The sequence below is a fragment of the Dysidea avara genome, chromosome 6, assembly GCF_963678975.1.
Source record: "Dysidea avara chromosome 6, odDysAvar1.4, whole genome shotgun sequence".
Taxonomy (NCBI): Eukaryota; Metazoa; Porifera; class Demospongiae; order Dictyoceratida; family Dysideidae; genus Dysidea; species Dysidea avara.
The window spans coordinates 2,980,007-3,000,120 of record NC_089277.1 but is presented as its reverse complement, the minus strand read 5'-3'; the positions used below and the strand labels follow the sequence as shown (position 1 = coordinate 3,000,120).

General features: G+C 38.0%; 2 protein-coding genes and 1 long non-coding RNA gene across 4 annotated transcripts in view; all 3 read left to right on the top strand.

Moving 5' to 3' along the window:
• The window catches only part of LOC136257287 (CAAX prenyl protease 1 homolog), a 217,290-nt gene that overhangs the window by 113,692 nt on the left and 83,484 nt on the right, over nucleotides 1-20,114 (top strand). The gene's annotated exons all lie outside the window — the stretch shown is intronic.
• The window catches only part of LOC136257282 (uncharacterized), a 138,781-nt gene that overhangs the window by 87,056 nt on the left and 31,611 nt on the right, over nucleotides 1-20,114 (top strand). For both annotated transcript variants that reach the window (XM_066050380.1, XM_066050379.1), the window contains exon 10: nucleotides 16,632-18,273. In XM_066050380.1, the coding sequence (XP_065906452.1) occupies nucleotides 16,632-18,273 (1,642 nt within the window). The remainder of the gene's footprint in view (nucleotides 1-16,631; nucleotides 18,274-20,114) is intronic.
• Nucleotides 3,844-4,477, top strand: LOC136258193 (uncharacterized). The gene is made up of 2 exons (XR_010702612.1): nucleotides 3,844-4,057; nucleotides 4,187-4,477. It is a non-coding gene; the product is annotated as an uncharacterized lncRNA (long non-coding RNA).

The following is a 20,114-nucleotide window of genomic DNA, read 5'->3' as shown; positions in this document are numbered from 1 at the left end:
ATCACTTTACCTCTATACCAATGTTTAGAATGATGTGCTAATGTATATATGCCATAATAATGTTGTAAAACATTGGTCACCAGTATCAGTGAACCTATGCACAGTTTTTATTTGAGGTCAAAGATGAGGGGAGATATTTTGTGTATGATACTAATGAAAGATACTAGCTAGTTACTGTAAGGCAAGAAATTTCATGGGATACAAGTTTTCATGGTTTTTGTGGACATCTTATCAACACAATTTAAATATTTTACAGCCCTGGTACAAGTTGTATGGAAATTGATGTCTTAATCACAAAGATTATGGAGTATGCTTCCTCAGTCTGGGACCCACACACATGTGTTAATATTAATCAATTAGAAGCTGTACAAAGATCTGCCACAAGAATGTGCTATAAAGACTTTTCTAGATTCTCCAGTGTTTCCACAATGTTAACTGATCTTAATCTACCCACCCTGCAGAGCAGAAGGAAAAAAATTAAAATTACAAATGCTGTATAAAATCATTCATCATTTAGCTGATATTCCAGATGATTGTTTAATTCCCGTTCCCTCCTTTTTACGAATTGGCTAGTTTAATCAACTAAATACTAGAGTGGACAGTTTTAAATTTTCCTTCTTCCCTTCAGTGATTAAACTATGGAATAATCTACCCCAGAACATTGTTAACGCTCCCACATACACTGAGTTTTGTAATGATTTGGACACTTTTATAATCACACCTGTGCATTATAATCATACATGATTCCTGCACAGTACACAATATAATAATAATAATAATAATAATAATAATAAGATTTGTTACACAAAAAATACTAATTTTACCACATTTTGGCAATCCTTAAAAAATTAATACCACAAAGATTTCTTGGCCTACAGTAAGTTTATGGCATTCTTTTATGATTTGGTGGTTGATAAGTGTTTTGAAGTGCTATTTTAGAAGCCTGCAGAAAATGAATTTGGTAATTGTGGTAGCAAATTGCACATTTTGGAAAGTACACACGGAAGGACATAATAATTAATATTGCTCTGTGCATTTGCTTGAAAAGATCAAGTACTCTAATAGAACAGTCACACTTGATAACACAGCTTATAGAACTTTGCGTGGGCGAAATCAAAGGAAAAGGTGTACTTTAAATTTCATAAAGTACACTCTTAGCGGCCAACCGCTTCATCGACCACAAAGAGTGCTTTATTGCACCGCAAAGAGTGCTTTATTCGTTCAATAAAGCACTCTTTGCGGTGCAATAAAGCACTCTTTGTGGGCAATAAAGCACAGTTGCCCACGTGCCTTAGTGTAGGCTAATAGCCTACAGGGCTCGCTCCAGTACGACTAATCACCCAAGCCGGTGAAGGCTGATAGCCTCGCCGTGCTGAGTGATCAATCACCCCAGCCAATACGAGTTCCACCACTGGATTGCTTTTATAGACATACCTAAATGCTTCGATGATGGGTGGGAGAAGGTAACGTTGCTGTTACATTTGTTAATGTAAACGGACAAGTCCTGGAGATATCACGGAAATACTTCACCATGTGACTCACAATAGAATCGATTGTGGGTTGCGAGCAAAACCTGCCAAAAGATGCAATGAACGTCTACTATGCCAAACTATGGTGAAATACACGTGAGTTACTTTGTTAAACTAGTTTGTGTGCGTTCAGGCTGCTAATAGTTTGTGCAACGCTTGTTAATTACGAGTCCTAGTGTATGGTGAAGCTACACGACTAGAAAGTTCCATAAATCATTTAAAGCATAGCCTTGCTCGTGCTATATGAAAAATAAAGTACGAGGCCAAGCGTAGAGTACTTTATTTTTCATATAGCACTCGCGGCTATACTTTAACATATACTTATTGCTATTTGATGATCAGCATACTCTAATAGAACAGTCTTAACCCATTCCTACCGAAGTTATTTCGTAAAACCGCAGAAAAACCTCAGGAAATGAAATTTTATGGCTTGTGTGATCTTTGCGCAATACGTGAGGACCCCACCCATTAATTAACACGGAACGCTATATACCATATGAAAGCCATCTTTCCCTTCTACCCAAACATCTAAAAACCTTACAACAAAACACATAACTCACGCGCTTTGAAGTGAAGAAAGGCGCATTGTTATTCTTCGCCATAGCAGCGAAAGATGGACGCCGCCATCTTGTTATAACCCCCGGTTACATCATACTGTATATTTTTAGAATCCTTATCACGTGAGGAGTAGTTTTATTCTTAGTAGAACACACCATGATGCTCAGAGCGAAAGTTATCGAAATTTAAACAGGTACAATTGTTTTTGATGCGTGTTTGTGTGTTTATAAGTATTGATAGTTCCCCATACTTGTTCTTATCGCTTTGCGTTAAACTTTATTAGAAACGCCTGGGCCTACTCAGCAAATTGGTGGTTATTTCAACTTCATAGCCCTTAGGACGAAAGAGTTATGGGTCCATTTATAAAGGGCACCCGTAACACGCATTTTTTGGCAATATATTAGCCATTCGGTAATAAAGGGTTAAGCAATAAATTGACTGAATTTTGGAAAACCATTGATCTATGCACAATAGCGCTTTTGTAAATTGCATTTGAAACAATGAGTAAATGATGCAACTTCCAGAAAAGAATTTACGCAAGTTTTATCACCTCATTGGTTATTCTAATATATACATACTGGACATCATCATGTTCACCTGTTCAAATAAAGTTCTGTTCATTTCCATACAGGCATACACAGAAGGATTTGTGAGTTACAAAGGCTTGTTTATGTTGTGGTGATGAAAGAATTTACCAATGATCGTTCTTCAGTGAATTCACCTTCTTCATAGAAACATGCGGTACCTTGGGAAAAGCTATACATAAGTGGATTCGCAATGACCCAAGTTTCATCTCCTTACACTATATATTAGTAAGCTATGATAGTTTATGTAAATGCCTGTAGATTATTTTCTCAATGGCTTCTGTACATATATGTGCTTGTCCGACTGTCTAGTGCTGTATTTCCCACATTGCTCAACTTATGAAACTGAATCTTAGCCAGTCAATTCCTCTGTTCCTATAGATAACAATTAAGAACAAATAAAATAAATTTTGAAAAATGCGTGGATATTGACGGTTTTCTAAGATTAGGTCACATATGTGACCTTCCATACACAACCAATTTACCAGTTTTTCCGAGTCATAATTGCATATGAGAAAATACTATTGACTTGAAATTTACTTAGTAGTGAGTACCAACATAGCTTACTGGATGGAGAAAATATCAGGTTGGTATGTTTCTTGCAGAGTAAGTTATGGTCTTCCATGTTCATAGGAGTGAATGACCCCTTTTCGCAAATTTGATTATGGGGTCTTGCTATGGTAAGAGTAAGTGAATATCAAAGTACTCTTCTAGAACAGTCACTAAACAGTGTGATAATAACTATGTATTTTGGAAATTACGACGTAATATAGATTTTTGCTGAATAAAATAGATAATGTTTGAGCATGATGTGGGTTAAACATGATAAGTGGGAAACTGAAAAGTTTGGAATGAAAATAGGTGGAAAATAAAGCAAAATAGACCATCCTTACCAAAGGATGTATCATGAAGGAGAAGGCCATTTACTGCCATTGTTTTCTAAATTATGCTGAAACTGATTATGACTGTAATCTTCACTAACTGTTTGCAACAATTTCTTACATTCCACAGAACTGTTTTATTTTTAAATCCTTATCATGGCTAGTTTCTTGTCAATTTGGTGTTGTAGATGTGTGTATATACTCGTGTTCACTATTTGTGATAAAGCAGTCAAGTGTCATCTTCAGTTGATATACTGTATAACAATATCTTGATTTTAAGGTGCTCGCTGATATTTGAACCCATTTAAGTGCCAGCCCAGAAACCACATGCGGCTATTGCATCATAATTGGCATTACTACACATACTTGTAGTATCCGTGTTAAGCGGACATGTTTTGCACCAGAGAACACGAGGAAGAATAGCATGTTTTTTTGCTTTAGAATCGTCACTGAAGTGTTAGCAAATGATTGTCTGATGGATCAACAGTTATGAATTAATCTAAAAGTAAGTGTTATTTAAGGCAACAAGTGTGAACGCACTTTTCGCTTGTAGGCAACATGCGTTTGTGCCTTGTTTTCTCAAGTGATAGGGTATGCTGGTAGTTAGTATTGTAATTGTAAGCTGCTTATGTAGGGGACAATGTTACCAGCTGGAATCACAAGGCGTTACAAGCTGCTGATGATGGCGTGCCTAGCGTAACCTATCCAAGAGCGACTTGGAGACTCCAGGCGGAGCAAGAAGCTGTTCCTTTGTGTGAAGAAGAGAAAACAGAGCTTTTTGTGTTTAGAACAGCGTTTATGACATGTTATTTTGAAAAGTTGGTGATTGCGGTTAATAGGAATTTGTGTGGTTATTGTATCAATAATGTTGGGCGCACGCAATCTTTGCACATGTTTACTAAAAATAAAACTAGTTTTTGAGTGACAGCCGTAAAAGCTTCAAATTTTGTAGGGAGATTTGCTGATAAATTCTCCAGAGGTCTATGTTTAGATTTTGTCCGTAGCGTTATGGCTTCATGAGTTACGGCACCGAGAACATGAGGTTTTGAATGGTGTAGCACACTTTTAGTACTAACTTAAGTTCTATGTACGCTGTGTACTAATACTAAACATAGAGTTGTGAGTTATAAGCTGAAGTTTGTTCAACGTGGTTTCCAGTGCGCTACTGTGAAAAATGGAGGACTAGTTTCGATTTAAGCGCTTCATAAAGAACTACGCATAGTTATAAAATGGTATATATAGGCTAGAAGAATTCTGTTTGGTTTGTGTTGAAGAGAAAGAGAAGCACTTCCAACGTAAGTAGCATATGGATTCATTTTATACATTATGTGAGTATTAGCAACATTACAAAAATTGCATGTTGTATGGCTTCAAATAGCCGCGAGCACCCTTAACTAAAAGAATGTTTAAGGAACTAAAAGAATGTTTAAGGTGGTGTTAAATCATTTAAGCAGAGGAGTATCCAGGATTTTCTGGAAGGGGAAGTGCATGGAATGTCTTTGGGAAAGACCTGGGTGCTTTCCCTATACCACATTTGAATGAAAATGTTGCATACACAAAATGTGTCCTTCTTTGGCAGTAACATTAAAAGGTGCTGTTTGTGCATCTAACTAGCTAAAACCTATACACTGCTGTTTATGCAGCTTATAGAAACTATAAACCTATTGTGACTAACCATAGATCCCAGGATAGGGATCTCCACATACTTGCTGTACTTTGTGCTCAGACCATCTGCACCATTTATTAATAATTGGTGTTGACTGGGTGAAAAAAGTTGAATCATTGTTCTACTGTAAATCTCATATTGCTTTCTTCAGTAATCTTTTTCTTTACTGTGAATAGGGCAAATAGGGCATAAAGGCGATGATTGTGGAGCATATATATCAAGTCACTGCCAGACCGATGCAAGTGACTTTAACTTTGGTCTCGAATTGTTTAATCACTTTATTGTATGAACCTCAAATTCGGTCCATAAGTATATATAACTTGGGTTGAGTAACTGAACCAATGAAGTCAGTAGTCCATTTTTCCTTTGGCACTGTGTGTTGGAATCCTATCATTTGAACAATGCAGCAAACTTTGGCTAGTTCTAACTGCCCAAAATATCATCTTCTTAGCTTGCAATTTGTTTTATGTACTTACCAATCATTCATTATTCGAACTGAAGTGAACTTATCATCCCTACTGTCCACTGAACAGAGAAAAAACATGGCACAGTCAAGTTACCAATACATTTATTCACAGATGTCTTTGTATAAAGGTGTTGAAGGAGGTGCAGAAGGAGGTGTTGAAAACAGCAGATTCCAATCCTGGGGGGTGTAAAGGATCTATTGACTATCTAATCTTCACTTCCAGACAACATGCTGAAAGCAAACTTCAACTTCTTAACACACAGGAACCCTCGATCCACATCTGAGTTACTTAGTTGGCAATACTTTCTTCCCGGAATACATTGTTCTTGGTTGGTCCCCCTGTTGATGGTCAGGCACTTCAGACTTGGCTTGTACTCCAATACATTTGAAACATCACATGCGCACAACATGTTACAAATCTTCAACATCAACTATTCATGGTTTGTGCTAACCTGATACACGTATAACATGACCACTCAAATTTATCGCAGCTCCTGCCTTGTAATATGTCTAAAAAATAAGCCAAAAGTCTTCGCCATTGCCACCATGCATTACATGCACAATTGATCACATGATACAATACTTGAATTCTGCATTAATGCGATATGACCCTCAAAAGTAGTACAGTGCGCTGCCAGTGTGCAAGCAACTACTGAGAACTCCAGGGCTGTAAGATTTGGTGTGGTTTTTAATTTTTAAAAAATGCTGTCTCTGAAAGGGGAGGCTTATCTGAACTATCCGAACTCCCCTCGTTATGCCCTTGTTAAGAACAGCTATACAATTTTATTGAATAACATGTTTGTGGTCATGTGCAAACACAATTAATGTGGAAACCCATAGACCATAGTGAAGCATCTCAGATGACTATCAGAACAAGGCAGCCAGGCTACTGTTGTTGATACAACTAACATTATAGTTCATTAGATAATTCACTTGCCAATAGCACCAGCTGCCATCACGTGATCACTGCTTTATAGAACACACCCTGACTAGCCACACAGTATGCTTTCTCAATCAATAACTCATAAATATGCACCACAGACCATCACAATTTCCAGCATCAAGTAAGTGTTATTCCACAATAGGTTGCTTTGAATTTTCATGATTTGGCCTTGATGGGGTTGTTTGCCAGTGTTGTAGTCAAGTTGTGCACATTTTAAGTTTTCATACTGTTATTAGTAAAAAGGAAGTTGTAAGAGGAGAAAATGAAATTATCAGTGCTAGTTTGTTCATTGGCCAAATTATTGAAAAGTCGAATTAGAGTTAGATATGCATGAATGTTATTTCACAAAACTTTGCATGCTAAACTAAAGTGTCACAGGCTATCACAGGGGGGACCACAATTACTGTGTATAGCTGTACATATACATTGTTCTTAAAGTCTGCTAAAAACTATAAGTGTACAACATCAGAAGGCGATTGATCACATTCATGACATTGTAAATTGCTAAAACTATCCAGAGTAATCCTACCAGTTGGTTCTATGACTGGAAATAGGTTACATGAACACTTTCTGATATTCTGTCATGGAAAATTGAAGGAACAACCCCACACAGGTGGCACGATGCATTATGTGCGTGACACTGAAATTAGCCAATTTGAAGCTGATCCTACCAGCTCATTTTGCAACTACAAATAGACAACTGACTGATAGTCTGATCACCAAAATTGAAGTGATTCAGCTACTGAAGAAAATTGCTACAAGCAAGACGACCAGCAAGTACAGTAAAATACTTATAGCTCTGCCTATGCTTGTGTGTATGAAAAATACAGTGCTCAAGGCGTGTCTCAGGCAATTACAGCATTTGGCTTTGCCTCATGCTGTATTAGCTTCTAGACACACCCTAGTCTTGCATGCCAGATGGTTTGTGTGGGGGCAGCCAATAAGCCATCTTGTCACTGTTGCACAATTTCTGTGAACTCACTGGAATGCAATTAGATTACATCACGGTATTGTTTTATGGCAAGGATGATGTAATAATCATTCCAATCACCTTTGTGAGCATACTTAAGACGAAAATTGTACTGGTAATGTCCTGGTGACATATTTGAAAAATTGCTGAACATCCTCCTTGACAATTCTGCCATTTTACAAATCTATAGTGAACCATTATTATTCCTATAACAATGCTTTTAAGAGCTCTGTACTAGGGAAACAAAGATACTAAGGCCACTCCAATTGGTAATTATGTTTCTGGTCCACCGCCCGCATCCTTTTTTACAGAAAGTGAAATTTCAGAAATACATGGGGAATATGTCCGCATCAGATTTTTGAAAAAGCTGGATTTCAGAAACAAATATTGGGTTGCTACAAACATGCTAAATCTGATTGCTTAGCTACGTGTCTTTATGTCTTTATCAGTGAAAACCTGCAAGAAATGAGCATAGTGCATAGTACAGATCGATATACTCTAATACAACAGTCAGAAAATCACAAAAACATTCTAATTGAGCAGTCACTTCATTATTGCTTTGTTGCTGAATTCCGCCCGCCCGCATCTAAACTAAACTTCAGATGACCAGAAACTTAAAAACAAATTGGAGTAGCCTAATCCCATGGCATTGTTAAACTTTTGAAAAAGGTAATCTGTAGCCTAGATTCAGTTCTTCATTTCCTTAAGAATTTGAATAATTGGTGTTTGTTTCGTCACAGCGTCCACAAAGTGGTCTGATTGGTTCTGCCAACATTCCAGCAGTGGTCACAGAATGTGTGCAACAGTGACCAGATGGTTTATTTACCACCCCCACACAAACCGTCTGGCACACGAGACTAGACACACCATTCGTGTTGTATTCTCTGCATATACAAGGTGGTGCTTTTAACTATAACATAAAGTCTAGACTAACATGATGAGTTAACATCTTGTACTGCCAATATGTGACTGGGTCTGGCAAAACTGGTCTTATCACCCATGATAGCAGATTTGATCTTTCACCAAGAACATAAAGCTACATAAATAAACTATCAAATTTCACAATCAAAATCAGCCGGACTTGAGTGGTCTGTTTTTTCTGGCTGCTTTTCCCAAGCACATTGGCAATTTGTACGAGCAGTCTGGGGCCCCAATGGAGTCTGGGGATGGTTGTGTGTGGCTGTATACAGCTTCGTGGAGTTGAATAAAGACATGTGCTGTAAATGTCCTTTCATTTTAGCCAGTTTTGAGACCTTAATGGCTCATAACTTGGCCCAATTCATCCCTACTCCTTCCTCTTTAATTATTTCAAACAATCCCTTTCCCTCCTCCAGCCCTCCCTTTTTGGAGCTCGCCTGGTACAGTCAACCTCAGTATAAAAACTATCTTAAATGACAGAAAACTTAAGTGTTGGCTACTTCTACTGTGGATGCTCTTGAAGGTAAGAAATTGTAAATTGTGTGAAAATTTGGTACACTTAGCTTCTACAATTGGCAAGCTACAACACACTGAATACTTAATACCAGAATTTCTCGATAGTTTTAAATAGGCAATAAGACTGTTTTTGTCAGACTGGGTCACATATCTCAAAGTGTAAGTTCACTGTTAGCTTGTTTATCATACATATATAATATATATATATCGCATATTGTGAGAATTAATTAAAACAAAACAAGCAGCTCGATGCTAAAATATAACATTTCCAGTTTCTGAATATCTCTCATAGTGCATGGTGTATGGATGCATATTCAATTATTGGTCTGATGTAAGAGAAGTATGCTTGTGTTTTTGGCATCAGTTTAAGAACATTGTTTCAAAACTTTTTTGCAAGCAGAAATGCAAGCTTGCACTTTATTACAAATGCATGCAATATAGTCTGACCGGTAGAAGTTACAATTAATGATAACAGCCAGGTATTTATTCACTTTCTTTAGGGTGTAGTAAATTTTGTACATCAAGATGATGGTGAACTGTGTGTTGGTAGTTGTAAGGTGCATGTTCACATTTATAGAGAGGTTAAACATCATCTACAGCTTATTCCAACAAGAAACAGTTAATGTGATTGCATAATAAACATTAACCCATTCCAAAGTGCTTTTAGTATATGTAGAGAAAATGGCATTTGAAAGTTCAGACAGTATCTCAATGAATAAAACTTTGAGGCTTTGCTGTTTAACTTTGTGGACAGAGTCTCACCAGTGCTTCTAAACACAAGAAAGGCTGTATGTGAAAGTTTTGTGGCATTGAAGCAAGGTATATAGTGTCTTGGCTTGTGCTATACCAGTTGTGTTTTGCTGCTGGATTGGAAGGTTTCGTAACCCGCTTGTGGTGAAGTGTTGGTGAATTTTGTTGCAGTGTCACTCTGGCCTATAGGGAATATCACGCTGGTATCTATTAAGGAATTAATTTTAATTGCCTTTTTTGACTGGAGCTCTTTTGGTGAACTATGCAACATCATGAAAGCTAAAATGGCAGCTTTTTGGGGGGCTGCGTTCCCCAAACCCCTTGCTGCCAGAAATTCTATACTAGGGCCAGTCCCCCCTCACTTCCTCCATCACTGTACAGTGCATGAGAAGATAGTGATATATATAGTAATGTAAGTTCTCTACTAAATTATTAGAGCAATTTACATGACCTTTTTGTTCTTGAGAAGTGAAACATTACATTCTTAAAAGTTTCACTGGCTTTATACTGCAGTAGTTTGGCTGTTAAGCACGTGCGCTTACAAAAGCTCTCAAAGTATAACATTATTTATGTACAATTTAACTAACAAGTGAGCACTTGAAGCATACAATCACCAACTACACTGTACAGTGTGTGGTATTGTGGTCATCTATATATACTATGGCTTATTAGCCTGCAATATGTATGGTACAATAACTTAACCCCTCCTCACATGTGTTTTATTAATTCTCATTGATAATAAATGATGAACAATTGACCATACTGGATTATAACTGTTTGATCATAACATGTGGGACCATCACAGGGTCATGCATCAAAACAAGTACATATTTGGCAATTTAATAAAGCAAGCGTTCAAGTTGAAATGACTGTAAGCAACAAATCAAAGAACCAGCCTTTTTGTTTGGTGAATATTGTTGCATTGGCTAAGAATTGATGGTCTAAAGCTATTAGGATCTGCACTTTGGGGAGACAATGTTTTCTTTAGAAAGTATTTATGTTGTCGTATAGATAAGGTGTCCTCAATCCTCTTTTGGAAGACTGTGAAGTGGAACTTCATCTTCTGCGAAGTTGGCTCAGCAGCTGCAAGATTATCCACCTACTTAGAACACTTCCTTCTTTTGTGTTACAACCATTTCTTTGTTAATTTGACCTTAATCATTGCAAATGTGTCAGCCATATTATGAATTGCAGTCTTTCTGATCCATCTTGGTACCAAGCCAGCTTGACTTTCTGCCTAGGTGGTTTAGGTCTATGAGAATCCACCCAGTCTGCTGCAGCTGCTTTTTTGGGTTCATGCAATAGTATCTGTGATTTAGCTTCTAGACTTCTGTTTATTGCTTCGGATCAGCTTGATTTCCCTGATGAAGATGCTGCTGCTGCAATGTTCTCTGACATTCCCATTTCTTCAGCTTCACAGCATAATCTGCTTTAGATCAGCATCAATTCAATCATCATTTTGCTTCTTGCAGTATTCGGGACCCAGCTCGGTTGACTGCCCTTTCTCACTCTTCTGGTACCAGTAGTGGCTGACTCAAAGCTATTCCTTCATCCTCTCTTGGTTTAGCTATCCCCGGTCCAGAGTTCATTGTTGGTTTGTGTCTATGGCTTGGAGTTTCTCCATTTCCCATTTCCCCATTGTGTACATGCCTATCTTCTATAGATTGATTTGGTAACCATCTTTTAGGCTGTTCTCATGGTCCTATGAGAATCCATCACCATGATGCCTTAGTTAACATCCTTTATCATGCTTTATTACAAGGAGTTCTTAAAGAGCAATGTGCCTCTTTTGATGACAGTTCACATCCAGAAGACATTTTCCACCCTGATTATCAACTTGGTCGTCCTGCCTATTTCAATGTCTCTGTCCACAGCACTACTCAGCCTGCTCATATTTCTTCCTCTGCTTCCTGTGCTGGCGTGGCTGCTGCAGCTGGAGAGGTGGCTAAAGATGCAAAGCACCTTGCTATTGTGGAGAAGGAAGGAGGTGATTTCATTCCACTAATTATGGAAAGTTTTGGAATATGGACACCTTTTGCTTTGGTGGTTATTGCTGATCATACCACCACCCGTAGTAGAATTTCACCTAAAGTGGCCAGAAGAAATTTACTTTAACAACTTTCTGTTTGTTTATGGATGAATAATGCTCAAATGATTTTAAGGTATTGGGCTCTGCAAGGTAGTGATGATAACTTTCCCTTTTCCCTGTAGTTGTTCTCTCTTTGTTGTTCCCCTTTTCCCGTAGTTGTATTTTTTTGTTGTGGTTATGTAATTTGTTTTGTAGATTCTAATTGTAGCATTTGTTGTTATGTGTATATTTCCATTGTATTTCAAAGATTTAAAAAAAGAAAAAAGAAAAATCCATGAAATGTTTAGAAATCCCGAATCCCGAACCACATACAAAATAGGTTATTCTCATTTCCATCCATTCAGCCATTCAATAACGGCCACTGCTCTATAGATACAACAATTCAAATTGACAGTGCAAAGTACACTTGTGTCTTCTAAAGTTACTGCGATCCCTTGTCAGCTACATACTCTCTTAGGTGTTTCCTGCACAAGTATTAGCAAAAACTCGAGGTAAAACATCATGATAAATGGAAGGAACTATAGGATAAAAAATGGCAAGATAGTGTGGAAGAACAACTGAGTTGTTCCATCCCCGCTGATAATCATCATGAGAAGATTTAGAATATGTCTAGCTATACCGTGTCTGCTATTACTTGTCTTTTTACCAGCACTCAAAGTATTATGAATAAGTTTCTTGAACTACAAGCAGTTGTGTATGATCATTCTCTACTGTTTGTTGGAATAGCAGAGTCTCGGTGTACCAGTTCCATTGGCGATGCTGAACTCTGTATAAATGGTTACAACCTTTTCAGTGACAATTGACCAACTGGAGTTGGTGGTGGGGTTGTGCTTTATGTACATTCTTCACTGTCAGCTATTCCATGTAAAGTTCTATCTGATGTATGTTTTGAGAATTCCTTGTGGTGTTTAGTCAGACTTTCCTCCACTGAAGTTCTCCTTGTTAGTGTCATTTATAGAGCTCCATCTCATCTAAAATAAATAATAAAAAGCTATTATCTATCATTGGTAGACTTTACGAGTTAGTCAACTTTACCCACCTTTTAATTATGGGCAACTTTAATTTTCCAACTATCAATTGGGCTGAAATCTATTGCACTGGTAGTGATAGTTCTGCAGCATTCTCATTTTTTGACACTGTTCAAGAAAGTTTTTTAGTCCAGCTAGTTGCCAGTGGTACATGTCACATACAAGGCCAACAATCTTCACTTTTGGATTTAATATTTACCCTTGACCCGAACTCTATTGATGAAGTCACACATCTATCCCCTCTAGGTAGTAGTGACCATGTTTGTTTACTGTGGAAATTTAAGTTCCAAAAAGAGTGTCCCTATGTACAACTACAGAAAGGTAATTACAAGGCTATAAATGATTACTTTGGGAGTATCAACTGGTCTGAAGTTCTGTCTGGCAATGTTCATAATGACTGGCATGTGTTTAAGGTGACAGTTCAAGATGCCATCGCTAAATACATCCTGACTTCCATTCCTAAGAATAATAAACCTACTCCTCCTTGGTGGTCCAAAAACCTCTCTAAAGCCATTAAAGCTAAGCAACTTTCTTTTACCAAATACAAACATTCCAAATCAAGATCTGACTATGCCACCTATGCAGCAAAACACAATGATGTCAAATGTAAGATATGATCTGCTAGAAATTCTTATGAACAATCCTTGTTAGACAACCTACATTCTAATCCAAAAACACTGTATAGTCTAAACAGAAATTAGACCTAGTATTGGCCCATTGGAAAAGAGTGATGGTTCTCTCACTGCTGATGATCAGGAGGTGGCTGAAATCCTAAACCAATTCTTTGAGTCAACATTTACCAGAGAAAATTTATCTAGTATGCCTGTTCCCTCATTTGTGTCTGAAGATAGCATTTGTGATATTAACATAACAGAGTCAACGGTTCTTCAGAAGCTACTTGAGTTCAAGGTTAACAAAGCTCCTGGCCCAGATGGTATACATTCTTACATCTAAAAAGCTTGTGCTAACACACTTTATGTACCTTTAACCATTCTGTATTGTCAATCCTTATCTAGTGGTGTCCTCCCTGATGAGTGGAAACAGGCACACGTTGTTCCTTTTTTTTGAAAAGGTCAAAGAAACCAAGCTTCCAACTACAGGTCAATTAGTTTGACATCTTTAGTTGTTAAGATCCTGGAATCTATCATATGTTCTGAATTGGTTACCTTTCTTGATGGGCAAGGCATATTAATGGTGAGCAACATGATTTTGTTAACAAGAAGTCCTATTTTACTAACTTGTTATCAACTTTTGAAGAGTGGACTTCTGCTTTGGATCAAGGATTTGACATTGATGTCATATTTCTAGACTACAGTAAGGCATTTGATTCTGTACCTCAGCATAGATTGATCTCTAAGTTGGAGGCATTTGGTGTTTGCGGTAATTTGCCTTTGTGGCTATCAAACTTTTTCCAACCGTTTCCAAAGAGTTGTGTTGAATGGTCACTTGTCATCTTAGGCTCAGGTGGTGAGTAGAGTCCCCCAAGGGTCTGTTTTAGGGCCCCTGTTGTTTATATTATATGTCAATGACATCCTAGACCTTAATGTATGAACGTTTGCTGATGACACAAAAATCTATTCTGTTATTCAGAGCTTTGATGATCACCTTAGGCTGCAAAGTGATGTTGACCAATTGTTGCAATGGTCTCACACATGGTTGCTTCGGTTCAATATAGCTAAATGTAAGCTGATGTAGATTGGTAACTCTGCTCCGTTCACGTACTCTATGCTGGATAGTTCCACCAACTTACCCTTTGAAATCACAGAAGTGCAAGAAGAAATATATCTTGGTATTTGGTGCACTAAAGACTTGAAACCATCTCTACAGTGTCAGAAGGCTGCAGCAAAAGCTATGCTACTTCTTGGTTTATTAAGAAGGTCCTTCAAACTTATTTCTGTTGACTTGTTGACTTTTTTGTACAAAATGTATGTCAGACCTCACCTGGAGTATAGCATCCAGGTCTGGAGCCCTTACTTAGCAAAGATATTGATCTCCTAGAGAAAGTACAGAGACGTGCCACTAAATTATTACCAAGTTTATTTGATTTACCATACGAAACTTGTCTAGAGAGACTTGGTTTATATTCACTGTACTGTAGATGTCAAAGGGGAGATCTAAATGAGGCCTACAAGATATTGAAATGGTTACTATGACATCAATCCTACCTCATTTTTCATTTTGAGTAATACGGATACCACCAGAGGTCACCACCATAAACTCTTTAAATTTCGATCTCGGCTGCTAGTGAGGCATAATTTTTTCACCAACAGAGTAGTTAATTTGTGGGATTCTCTTCCAGTAGATGTTATTTCTGCACCAACAGTAGCATTATTTAAGAAGAATCTTGATGATTTATGGCGAACAACAGGATATGGGCACTCTCAAAGGCCTGCGTCCTAGTTTGACAGTCTTGTGCTGCCAAGCAATTTTTGCCCATTAACCCACGCAAAATGCACATGATACTAAGACAATTGTTATGTGCTATTGTGTGAATACACTTAAATTTACCAATGATCAAGGAGTAATCACATCATTACATACCAATGGAGTCATGATTATGCATAGCTACTGATGTGCACGCATAAAATGTAGGTTGGCCTTGTGCACTGGAATTTCTGTGCATCTGTGCAGTACTCATGCAGATCCCATCACAATCATGCACATACATAAAAGAATTAGATTTGAGCGGCAGACAAATACCACAATTGGGATGAACTCTACTTCATTTGGATGATGTTGCATGAACTAACATAAAGTGTCTGAGTGTGGTATGAGGATCAGTTTACCAATAGTTGGTGCATCACCACAATGAGCTAAATTCTAATTCAACTTGCATTTGTCACAAATAGTGGTATATATTTAGAGTGTTATCAATTTGAGTAACTGAATTGGGGTTCTGTTTCTACATCTTAGTCAGGGTATTGTTGTGTTGTTTACTTATTGCATGACAAAGTGTGTATGCAGCAAAGTGCAGAGTATGGGTATTCAAGTTAATCAGCAATACTGAGCAAGAAGGTCAACACCAGCATGTGTTTTTGGATAGAGAAGAGTTGTATTTTATTTGCTTTCAGAATTAAGGCATCAGCATAGCCCAGGTGAATCCTTCATACGAAGAGTGGTTGCTCAATTAGAGGTCATGTGTGTTCTATTAGGGTAGTTAAACGGATATAAAGTAATAGAGCTTCTGGAAGTTTCAGCTGTCCCTGTAGAGTTACCAAGGAGTGAAAATGTGTCTGTGTCTCCCTACACATTGAAGACTGCAATAGCAACTAAATGATCTTGTCCCCATGATTCATCACCTGGTAAGGTAGCTGTATGCTCTATTAGAGTAGTTGAGCGTAATTTTCCGTTCTTTCTCACTTGCAAAGGTGTCATCCTGCAGGATGTTTCATTGTAGGCAGCCTGGTCAGAGTGATCATCACACGTTCACTTGCCGCACCCACTATGAAACTTTGTACTATAAATTTTGTCTGTGATTCTGAACTACAGCCACAAATGTTACTCATAAGAAAATAAGTATATAAACGATATTGCTGTATATTTTATGTTTCCCTATGCTGGACACTAGATTTTAACTAGCGATAATTATTTTTAATGAATCATGACAACATTACTTATGTATGGCTATATCATGTCTCAAATTTAACAGATGTATCCTTACTATTCTATACTGTTGTACTTATAATGCATAGAATTCATTTTTCACTACACTATTCTCTTTATATTAATGCAGATGTTGAATCTAAACCATCTTCTGAAGATAAGCCACAGACTGAAGATCAACCAACTACTGAAGATAAATCACCTGCTCAAGAATTTGATCAAAAGACTTTGAATGCATACAGAGAGGCACTTAAGAAAGGTTCCCGTTCTTCTAACCAGTTTAAACTGGTAACCCTTGGTGCTGAGGGAGCAGGGAAGACCAGCACCATCAATACCCTCATGAATGAGAAGTTCCTACCTAACCAGGAGACCACTGTTGGTGCCTCCATAAGTTCCTGCAAGGTTACCCGTTCAATAGCAACTTCTAAATGGCAGAAAATAACAGCTACTGCACGAGTTGTAGAAATACCAAAACAGCGGTGTGGTGAGATGAAGTCTGCAATGGCACTAATATCATTAGACCCAACCCCTCAGAGTCCTCCGGTAAATCCTATTGTCCACCAAAAAGCAATCGAGGATCTTAAAATGATAATGGCCACTCAGGATATCAAGAAAGATGAAACGAGAATCATAGTATTTGATATTGGTGGACAAGAAGTATACTATGAAATACACTTCCTGTTTCTGGCAACAGAGGATGTGGCATTGCTGGTCTTTAAGGCATCAATTGGTTTGCATGCTCCAGTGAGTCCTCGACAGCACTCAACAAAAGCCAAAGTGAAGATTGCTGTCAGAGGAATGAAGACCAATCTGCAAACCATTGAAGTGCTACTTCAGTCTGTATACAGTCGTGGAGAGGAAGCACCAAAAGGCTCAATTTCACCTCGTGTTCCTGTTGTTCTGATGATTGGTGCTCATGCTGAGGATGTCACTGCAGAAGAGAAAATGCAAATGATACAGGAAATTCGGAAACACTTTCATAGTACACCTCTCTTAGAGCATTTGCCACGATCGCCAGAAGATTGTTTTTACTTCATTGGCAATAGCAGACCAGATCAGAGGGTGGTCAATCACCTCAGATCCACTATTGTGAAGGCTGTTGAGTGGGTTATTTGCATTCCGAGGCCTACTTCTTACTTGAGTTTTGAAGAAAAGATATTGGAGCTGAAAGAAGTCAGGATAGAGAAAGCAAGAGCTGTTGCTATCGCCAAAGAAGCAGGCATAGAGGAGCAGAATGTCAGTGCTGTCCTTGGTTACTATACCAAAAAGGGAATCTTGCTCTACTTTCCTGAACTAGAATCCTTAAAGAATGAAGTTTTTCTGTTGCCCGAGGAGGTGTCTGACCTTGTCTGTACAGTCATCACAACGCTAGATTGTTATCCTGATACTTGTGACCTCCAACAGTCTTATGATCGCTATAAAAAATATGCACTTCTGGAGGGTAGTCTTTTTGATTTTATGCTGTCCTGCTGCAAACGGCTGAAAGACAGGAATGTCATTTTGGGCTTACTTGAACAGTTCAGTCTGGCAGCAAAGGTTCCCACTGAAACAAAATTTCCTGGGGAGGAGTGTTTGTCAGAACCTTCTGAGGTTTACATGGTGCCATCGCTTCTTGTCTATGACCAAACTAATGAACTGTGTGCAAAACAAACCGATGATATCGCCATTGCTTACTACTTCAGGGGAAAATTTTTGCCTGAAGCAATCTTCAACAAGCTGTTGGTGAGGACAATACACTGGTGCTGTGGAAAGAAGCACCATGAAGTGAAGTGGTAAGTATTAATTTATATAATAAATGCAACTGATTTTACACTGAACTTCAAATCACTTACTTTTCATTGTAAAATACAGTACTTCGTATTTGAAACCGGTCAACTTCTTTTACTTGAGGATAGTTTCTTACGTAGCTCATGGTTTTGTTGAATCGACAGGAAATAGCTAAATAATCATGACACACAATATTTCGTGTGGCTAAGGAAAGCCTATGCATTTGGATGCATGACAGACAAGTGTGTAATCAAGAAAGTTTAATTTTCATGCATTCTTACCTCAGTAACAGCTAAACAGAAATATAGCCCATTTTGTGAAGCATTCTGCAGGACAGGACATTGTCCATACAGAGTTTCAGCTACATCAGTCCAGTCATTCTTGATATACGTACCTTCAAAATTTGCCTCATTTTCTTACCATTTTTCTTCTGCCAGTAATTTTCTTTTTGCGTTGTTTACAGAATTTCTATAACTTGCATAAGCCTTATTTGATTCTAATTCAACCTGGAGGGTATAAAGTGCTTATTATTTTTCCAATTTGTGTACAGAAGTCCATGATAGAGGAAGCTGTCCACAATGTGGGGAGGGGGAGTACTTGCACAATCAACACTCTGGTATTCCAAGACAGAACGTCCATCACTTAACAGATGCAGAGTGTAATGTCCTACAGCCACAGAACCTACAAACAGTTTAATTCTGCATGAGTCCATCTCCATATGGGCTCCTACTAGCGAAATTTTATAATGTGTTATGCCGCTTATGCGTACGTACCTAACTAGGTATTGTGTATAGTTTGCAAGCTTAATTGTACTAGTTATTCACTATGGCTACTGTAGTTACTGTTGAGTGATTGGCAAAATATATTAGCATAGGTCATGTGATTTAGTCATGGAATTAATCACAGCATAGGTGGCTTCAGAATTTTTGGTGACTGGTTTCTGATCAAGAGCATATCTAGCTATATTTTTGGGTGAAGATCAAAAAAAACAAAAACAGAAAGTTTATCACCTGCTGAGAATAACTTCCCTCCACTAACTATATAAAATATCACTGATAAAGTACATATTTATAGCTATAAAGCTTGCCAAGCTGCTGCTATGAATACTGTGAGTGCTTTATTAGAGTGATTGACTGCTCTATTAGAGTATCTCAATCTGAACATGACCAGTTTCCGGAAACCTCAGAAACCCCCCTTGAGCCACCCCTGCACAGTACAGGTACCCCAGTGATCATTTGTCCATTAAAATGTTGGCAGCCTTCCTACAATGTGGTGCACATTAAGTAGTGATCTATTGACCAAAGTGCTAGTTGCTGCTTTCTATTTAGAGTACCCTTATACAGTTGCTGTTCCCATCCTGTGTAGTTATGAAACACATTGCTCTAGTCTAATAAATCATCACAACAATCAATTATCTGGAAACAATACCCCAACTTTCTGGTAATATCTTCCAACAGAGCATATAATATTTTTAAAACAATTCCTTGCATGAGCTTTAACTGTATGTGAAAAGTATAGGAGAGTCCCATTGGAAGCTTCACTAAAGCCATGTGTTTTATGTAATTCGTTGATTTAGTAACTTCCCCTTCCCATATATATTGGCACTGTTCATTAGTCTAATTGTTGTGCATTTATGCTGTTGTAACTTCTTAGAAGTTACAAGCCAATTTTGGGAGGCACTGCACGCCCCCCACTTTTCATTATTGAAGGACATGTGTTATCCCCGTTCCACCACCATTGGTAGCAGTGGAGCATAGACACAAGCAGTTTTCCAGTGCATTTTTTGTCATGCTTGCAGGTAGCCGCCTGCCTCTTTGCTAAAAGTGAGGGTTTGGTGAAGTACAAT